The following is an 8,541-nucleotide window of genomic DNA, read 5'->3' as shown; positions in this document are numbered from 1 at the left end:
TTAGACTGCAAACTAGATGCTCATTCCTTTGAGGCAGTGAAATGCATCCCTGGAGGTTCTCAGCTCTCTTGACTCCTAAAAAAACCAGTGGGAGCACCCGGACTTCATGACCCTCCCCTTTGTAAAGTCATCTGAGCCCTCCAGGATGGTCAAGAATGTAGGGAGCTGGTTGAGACAAGCCACGGACCACGTGCACAAGAACTTGAACAGGGGGAATCTGGATCCATTCCTGGGTTTTTTTCCTCTCGTTTAAGACTGACGTCTCTGCAAGGGAGAAAACATCTGAGCATGTGTCTTCTGCTTACTCTGTAGGACAAGCAAGAGGAGCCTGGAAATGTTAAAATAAAATTCTGCTGGGTTCTTTGATGAAAGAAATTCAGCTCTTCCCTAGACTGAAAGGTCCTGCAGTGGCTCGGTCACAGGAGACAAGAAATGAACACAAGCAAGGGAATAATGTTTTGTCTAAAACAGTGCTATTGGCTGACTTTTAATACCATCACTTGAATGTCAGTGACTGATTAGCAGCTGGGACAAAGATGCCTTTTTCAAAGATTAAGGGCAGCAAACCCCGTAAAAAGCTTTCCTCACCAACGAAGGAAGGCAGAGGCAGGATTATCCTGAACTGTGACTACATAACCAGTGCGCTCTCTTGAACTGGAGAAGAAGCTGCTGCTTCAAAGGAAGACACAGAAAGCTTACTGAGCACTGAGCAGACGGGGGAAGTCTGTCCCTTTGAAACCGGGTTTCAGATTGTCAGGGGTTACCTTCAGCTCCAGCCTTGTATCCTCACCAATGCTTCAGCAGCATTAACTCTGGAAACACGTGGTGCCATATAAACGTGCACTTCACGTGGGAATCCGGCTAATTCTTTGGCCTGAATGATCATTTAGGGCAATGAACTCGACAGTCTAATTTCCTGCTGTATGAAAACTGTTTGGGTTCTATATGTTTTGAATTTGGCAGGTTTTATTTTACTTGAATGTCCCCAAATTATGAGATGCAGGAAATAAGAACTAGTGACATTCCAAAAAAAAACCCACAAAAGGGAGGAAAAAAAAAGTAATAAACCAAGAGCCTAGCGATTTCTCAAGTTTTCTCTCTCCATCATCAAAATGTTAAAAAAGGCAGAAGGGTATTTTGAAAAATGCCTTTGCAGGATCATTTCAGGTGTCTCAGAAATATGAAGATAAAGCTGGGTGATGGATGGGGCTCTGCTCTGCATTTATTATGGATGCTATTGCTGGGAATTTTGCTGTGCCTTGGGGCAACGAGGGAGGAAGGAGAGAAGCAGGAGCCACGTGAACTCAAGGATTTTCCATGACTCCTGTGATGGGGGCATCTCAGGTTTGAAATATGCTCAACAGATGAGTTGCTTTTAACAGGGCTGGCCATCACACCTATTCTGAGGGTAGGTGGAGGAGTTAGAGGATGAGTGAGAGACTTGTTCACATTGCCAGATGAGAGGGTGGATTCTTTGCAACGGAAAGGGTCTGACCCAGCTCCTTCCCAGAAATGCTGACGTTGTCCCTGTGTCTTCACCTCTCCTGCTGCTGGCAAAACGCAGCAAATGGCCGAGATGGCGTCAGCTGAGGGACAATGAAGTGATCAAAAGTGGTGAGAGCTGTTGGTTTCCAATGAAGTCAGAAGAAGCACCTTGCAGGGCAGACCTGTGAGTGGTGAGATGGAGGATAGCTTGTTCCTGTGTCTGAAATAAGAGTGGAAAAGTTAAATGAAGAAGTCTGGCTTTTGACCTAAGTGAGGAAATGAAGTCAGGAGCTACCAGGCCACAGAAAGTCATTTCTGCAGCTTTTGGTCTTGAAGGCTTGTTTATTTTTGAAGTGTTTAGCAACACTTTCTGTGGCATGAACATGCCAAAATAGCAGCTTGCACTCACTCCGCGAGCTCTCCAGCTGGTGACTCTCAGGACCGGTCTCTGAGCGAACCAGCCCACGCAGACAGATGCCACAGGATGAAGATGGGCTGCCTGTGCCTTCAAAGGAGAAGGGGACCTGGAGAACACGGCTCTGTGTTTGTGTGACCATCGCAACGTGGGAACATGTGAGGAGACCACAAGTGTCACATTGCTTATTTGCAGTCTGCATCTTGGCGTGGGCCATGCAGGTCAGGGCTGGTTATTACACGTTGCCTGTGCAGAGAGCAAGATGTGAGCGCCTCTACGGCTGGTATGCTGAACATCTTTGTCCACTCCAGCTCTCCAGTAAGCAAACAGGCCAGTGTTTTATTAAACTGAGTGTTCACGGACATCCTGGACCTCCTCTTCAGATCCTGCATTCAAAGAAAAGGAAAAAGAAAAGTGTCAGCTACAACTAGCTGAAAATTCCCGGACTCTGCCGCTGCTGGGGCCTTGACCCTGCAATACAGAGACCAGATGCTGCAGTGAAAGCCACTAAGGTTCTCCCAGTATTTTGGAGGGACTTTTCTGGCCACCTCCCCAATCAGTTTATTCCTCTAAGTTAAAGCACAATAAAACGTAAAGATAAGATGTCAAGCTACTCTTTAAATATTTCAGCAGATACAGGCTAAGGGCACGGTGCACCCCAGGATTCACATCGCTACTAGATGTTTGCTTTTGAGGCTTTTTGATGTTTGCTCTTTGAGGAAAATCTGTACAGCCGTTTTAAAAATTATTAGCAACAGAAAATAACACTGATTCATATCCATGGCAGCACTTTCTAGGGACAGGGGACAGCAACAACAGAAACTCCAGACAACAAAAGCAGACTGCAAGTGATGTGTGCATGCAAGAAAGGGATGGCGCATGCGTTTCGCGGTGTTCAAGAGGTTGAACAAATTGCTTCTGAGTCCCAAACAAGCCAAACCCAACGAGTGGTTGCTGGCCACAAATGCCAATCCCTCATGCCCGGCCAGCAAGGACTGCAGCTCATGCTCTTCACCAGCCCCTTCTGCCCGGTGAATTATTGACAGGCAAGTGCTGAGTAGTTTACTCTGAAACATTCAACATAAGGGCTGCCTAGAAATGGTGCACCCTGAGTTACTGCTTCAGATAGTCCCTTTCTCTCTAAGTGACTGAGCGTTGATGCACACACCACGGTTCCTTTCCCAGATGTCTCTCAGGTCTGCCCAGAGCTCTCACGCAGGGTCAGCATAGCCCACTAAAGGCATACATGCATTATTTTTCACACTTCCCTTTTCCTGAATGTTCCTGAGATCAAAAGGAAACAAATGCCCATATATTCATAGGGAGCAATTCAAAACAACTCTTCAAAACAGTCACAGCTAATTCTTGTTTGTTATAAATCACCAGCTGTAGGAACAGGACCTCTGAAAATTAAATATATGGGAAGAAAACAAACAAATGAGATTCTGCTTTGAAAATGTAGCTAACCGACATGGGAAAACTAATGCACAGACACAGTGTTATACATATACATATGTGTGCACGCATGGCCAAAGTACCAGAAGACAGAGTTTGAGCGTATCTGGCATTTGTGATTTGTGTCACCGGTACATTGAATAAGTCATTGCCAACTGCTTGTCATGTACACCAGCTTATGTGCAACGCAAAAGAGACGGTACAGCTTTGATCACTCTGTGATCAGTCAGATGCCCGGAGTCTCAAATAACATTATTAAAATATTTTCTGAAAACCCGTGCCTGTGTGAGTGTCCCGTTACACAAACAGAAAGGAAGGTTAAAGAAAGGTCTCGAATTGGGAGAGGTGGTAGAGCCTCAGCTGCTGAACTGGCCATCGAGACCCACACAGGGCAATGACCTGAAGGAGCACACCTTGGTGATACAACAGAAATCTTGTTCTTTGGGTATTAGGTTTTAACGGTGGGCTTTTTCTGCCCTCTAATCCCTTTCCCCCTCTCTAGTAAAGATCAAAGACATGACATGAAAGGGAATGGCTAAGAGGATGAGCAGGAGATGGAGGAGAGGGGGAGGATGCTGACAGCGTGCTGCAGGAGGTGAGATTTCCCAGAGAGAGAAATCAAGAGATTTCATCAGCCTGTGCTGGGAGTAATCTGGCTGTTCTGGGACGAGATCCATACGTGCTGGGGTGGCTTAGGAAGCCATCTAGCTGTAATTCACTGCTAGTTGTCTGACTTCTCTTAAAAGGATCCGTTCGGCATTGCTTGAGGATTGATTCTTCAGTGAAACAACTCCCAGGTATAGTCTCCCAGGCAAGAGAGGCAGGGATGTATCTTTATGCAAACCCCACCAAGAAAAGCTGGTGGAGGTGCTCAAGGAAGTGGCATAAACTCCAAGATCACGCAAGCATCTTTGGGATCATCTGCGGTGCCCTGGCGATGGCTGTGGGCAGCGTTATTCCCTGCGATGCCAGTGCATGGCACTGCCTGCACAAGTGGGCTTTCTCCAGGGGCTGTGGACCAAGATTCAGCCTCACCTTGCAGCTGGGCGAGGTAGGCACGCACCTGGAGGGTGCTGCATCCCACAGGAGCACCGTCAGCTTCTGGAAACCCTGGTTTAGGGACTTCCTGAGCCAGAGAGTGTATTTGCATCTCTGCATTTCATAGCTCTTGATCTAGGCTCTCGAACCCATTTTACTTCTGGCACCTACGACCTCTGGGCAATGAGCACCAGTTTCACTACACACCGTGTGTTACCTTATTGGGTGTTTTAAAGCTTCTGGTTCCCATTTGATGCCAGCACTTATTTTGTTATAAGCACCAGTGAGTCTCTCTTATCTGCCTTCTCCCCTGCTCTCCTGATTTCATATCCTCTCTTTCATATCCTCTGCTAATCATCTTTTTCCCACATGAAAGTCTCTATATTCTTTCTGTTTTCTCAGAAAAATCTCATCGTTGTGATTGTACCCGATACCTTTCTGCACTTCTCCCAAGTCTGCTACATCCTTTTTTGAGAAGCGGTGATCAGTGGTGGATGCTAGCTGTGAAAGCACCACGGACTTACGCAGCTGCATAATGGCACTTTCTGCTTGTCCCACATTTGTTCCCAGCTAGCTCCTAGTAATAATTAGATTTTTACTTAGAAGCGGTTCTGCTCGTGTGTGGCACTTTGTGCTACTTACATGGGATTTCATCCACCACTCTATTGCCCGATAACTCAGCAACGGGAGATCCTTCTGTAACGCTTTGTGACCAGTTTTAAAGCTGACAGTCCTGAAGGATTTTGTCTTTTATAAACTTTGCTATCTCTTCTTGTCCAGGATATTTATGAGCTTGCTGAAAGGTGCAGACAGTTGGAGAACTCCACTTTTCTCCTTCTCCAACTTTCCTCCATTAAGACTGATCTGCACTTTGTCTCCTATTTTTTAGCGAGTTATTTACCTATGACAGCACCTTCCCTTTTATCCTTTGAGAGCTTCATTCCCCTAAAAGATCTGCGAGGCGTTATCTCTCTCTGCAGAAGTTGTGTTGCCTCCTCCCCTGGTTTTCACATTTAGCCATGTGCCTACAAGTCAGACCCTGTATTTGAATTTTTAACAATTTGCTTGGCAGGAAAGTCAAGCTCATCATTCTGTGGCTTCAGCTATTTCAAGCTGATATTGCCCTCAGCTCTTCCTTCTGGCTCTGGGCATGGGTAACAGACTGCAGTCCACGTTTGTGATTTAGCAGTTCTGTGCTTGAGCCCCTGCACAATGCCTGGGTAAGTGATCTGTAGCTCTGGCAATTTGTTACTATCCACTTTATTGATGCGTTTCAGAAATGCTCAAACTGATGATTTGATTTATGAGGGATCCTCTACCCCATGCCTTGAACAGAGACGTCCCAGGGTGAGAACCTCCTCAAGCACTTCCACGCTGATCACTAATGCAATAAATGCAGTTTGCTCTTCTGCTATGCAGTTACAGCCCTTGAACATCCCTCTCAGACCTGCGTTACTCCCTGGACCTGCAGAGCCTCTGGCAGCCTTCTTCCTTCTGACGGAGTTGAAAACGTTTGCGTTAATAGCCTCTCTCTTTTTTCACAAGTTGTTCATAAAAATCTTTCCTGGCCTGCCTCACTTAGCTTTGCATCCAACTCTTTTCTGATTTCTTGGTCTAGCCACACCTTCGCTTTGGAAGAACGGCTTCTTGCTTCTAATTGCCCTCTCTGCTCTGCTGCTTGGCCAGCCCTTTTCTGGGGCTTTAAATGATCCATGTGCCCAAAAGCATCTTATTCTTTTGACTGCTTCTTTTAGTATTATTTGAAGAAGGTTCTCATGTATATGTAGGCTCCTCTTTTGCTGCCTGTGCTAATGCAGTGTATTATGCCCCTAATACCATACTCCTCCTACTTAGGCGCAATTGGGGATTTTTGTGTTACTTGTCATTGGACTTTACACTCTCCTTAAAGCATAGTGTCCCTCCCATGCCACCAGAAGAGACACACTCTTCTGCTCTCTGTAATTTCACCTGGGAATTACAGGGTCCCACTGTTTGTTTCGGTTTTTTTAAACTGGGTTTCTGAAAACTTTAATTTAAAGCCAGGCTTTCTAATTCATCCACTTATATTTTTAGCCTTACAACATCTATCTAGAGACATATATGCATTTCTCCTTGGTCTCCTTGTCTATTTTTTGTGTCCTGCTTACATGGGACTGTCTGTTGAGATTGTTCTTTGCTCTTTTTACTTGTTCTCTCTTGATTTATGTCCAGTCCCTTTCTAAGACAAAGAACCGATGTGATTATAACTCAGAGGTTGTGTTATGTCAACCAACGTGTTTTCAGCTTGATGGCTTTTCTGCATAAGCCCCGCATGAGCTTCCGCTGTCTTCAACTGTCCTCAGTTCCTCATAAAGTTAAATCCTTCCTTTCTATGTATTTTCTCAATCTTACAAGGAGATTCTGGCTCTCTGGCTAGTCCTGAAAGCATCCACAGAAGCTACTGCAGTGAAATAGACATAGACTCACACTGCTTTCGAACACATTGGTCCTTCTAGCTCCTGGTGAAGGGAGGTAAGAGGGAACAAAGGCTGTGTGTGCTTGGCAAAGCACGCTGGCACTGGCTCTGGGTGGGTGTCAGAGAGCCTCCCCCCATCGCGCCATCAGGAGGTGGACACAGATGTGGGCCGCTGGGACCATCTACAAAGAGACAGAGGCATCACAGCGCGAACCCTTGCAATGCCCTGGACACTGCAGCACCCAGCACCCTGCGTTAGGTGCACAGACTCCTGTTCTGGTGGTCTGGGGAGTCCTCCCAGCTTCATTTTGAAATGGGAGCTCAAAGCAACTCCTGAGCAGCCTGCCCTCACGCCAGGAGGGCTCTCTCCATGTGGAGGTCCCCTGCCATGATCCTGGGAGGGCTGTGCCCTGGGGATATCGCTGCCCACCACCTCCAACTCAGGGGACATCAGCACTCAGAGGTACCTGCAAACCAGAGAGACATCTCTGCCCTTATCTCTCGAAACGGCAGCATCCCTCCGGGCCCTTTGAAGAACCTCCCGTATCACCTATCTGCAGTGTCAGGCACTTCTGCGCCTGGGAAAAAAAAAATCTGTTCCTGGGAGTCCGGGAGCCTGGAGCGCCGCAGGCAGCCAGCACTGTGCCCCATCCAGCCTCTCCCCCTTCCCTGCTGCCTCCTCGGCAGGCACTCCACCACCAGGAGCCTGGGTGTGGTGTAGGGCTGGATAGACGAGCATGGGGAGGAAGTTGTTATCTCCGTGGCACAATGGGCACGGTGAGTCACGAGTTTAAGGCCAGCATTTTAACAGAAATTAGGCAGCTAGGTCTGTATTTGGTACCTAAATCAAAACGATTTGCCCGAGGACCTGCAATGAGTCAGTGGCAGGGTGAGGAAGGGAGCCAGGCTCTGCTCGGAGCCAGCACCTGCCCATGCTGACGCGCAGGTTGCTGTATTCAGAGGAGCCTGAGAGAGCAAGACTGGGAGCTAAACTCAGTTAGGTTCTTTCAAACAGTCTCAAACGCATTTTCCCTCTCTCAGCGAGAGATGGACAGCGGTTAGGCAAAAGGCCAAACTTTAATTACATCTGATTTCCAAAAGATGCTAAAAAGCAACTCCCACGCAACAGAGGCAGGTGAGAAATGAGGGATGTGCAAATCCACAAACTCATTTAGTCTGTTCTACTACGCACACTTCCTTCCTTATTGATTCCAGTTAGCTGGGTTTGGCTAAAACAACTAGAGCCCAATAAGCCTTAACAATAATGGCTCGGCCAGTAAGACATCCAGACTGATGTAAGGACACTGAGAAACGTGGTCCCACCCCTTCCTTTGGGAGAATTCCAGCTGCTAGAGATGTTTAGTTAAAAATAGCCACCTTATTTCTCATTTGTATTATTTTAGGACGAGACTGCAGGGTTTGGTGCACTCATTAACAGACTTGCTAATTGTTCAGGCCATTATCTCCAGACAGGTGAGCTCTGAATCGCTTCTGTTGTCAGTGGTCCTGTAGGAAAGCCCACCGTGAAGGTACCAGGTCTACTGGCAGCCAGAGTACCTTCAGCAAACCACCCTCATTCACCTGCTTGCTGCAAGAGGAGGCAAACACCAGACTTACCCTGACTACCCTGCTGAGACGGGCAGTGAAGGTGAAGACTCAGACTGTGTCTGGGGGTGCCCGTCACTGAGAAATC

The 8,541-nt window shown here is 47.1% G+C and overlaps 1 protein-coding gene across 1 annotated transcript in view; it reads right to left on the bottom strand.

The window, feature by feature from the left end:
* Positions 1 to 2,242: 2,242 nt before the first annotated feature.
* The window catches only part of RNF43 (ring finger protein 43), a 58,169-nt gene continuing 51,870 nt past the window's right edge, over positions 2,243 to 8,541 (bottom strand). Inside the window, exons 9-10 of the mRNA XM_009323620.1 lie at positions 8,466 to 8,531; positions 2,243 to 2,286 (exon numbers count right to left, since the gene is read on the bottom strand). Coding sequence (XP_009321895.1) covers positions 2,243 to 2,286; positions 8,466 to 8,531 — 110 coding nt within the window. The remainder of the gene's footprint in view (positions 2,287 to 8,465; positions 8,532 to 8,541) is intronic.

Source organism: Pygoscelis adeliae, unplaced genomic scaffold (genome assembly GCF_000699105.1).
Source record: "Pygoscelis adeliae isolate BGI_AS28 unplaced genomic scaffold, ASM69910v1 Scaffold325, whole genome shotgun sequence".
Taxonomy (NCBI): domain Eukaryota; kingdom Metazoa; phylum Chordata; class Aves; order Sphenisciformes; family Spheniscidae; genus Pygoscelis; species Pygoscelis adeliae.
Note: the sequence above shows the minus strand (reverse complement) of the source record. Positions and strands in the feature narration are given on the sequence as shown.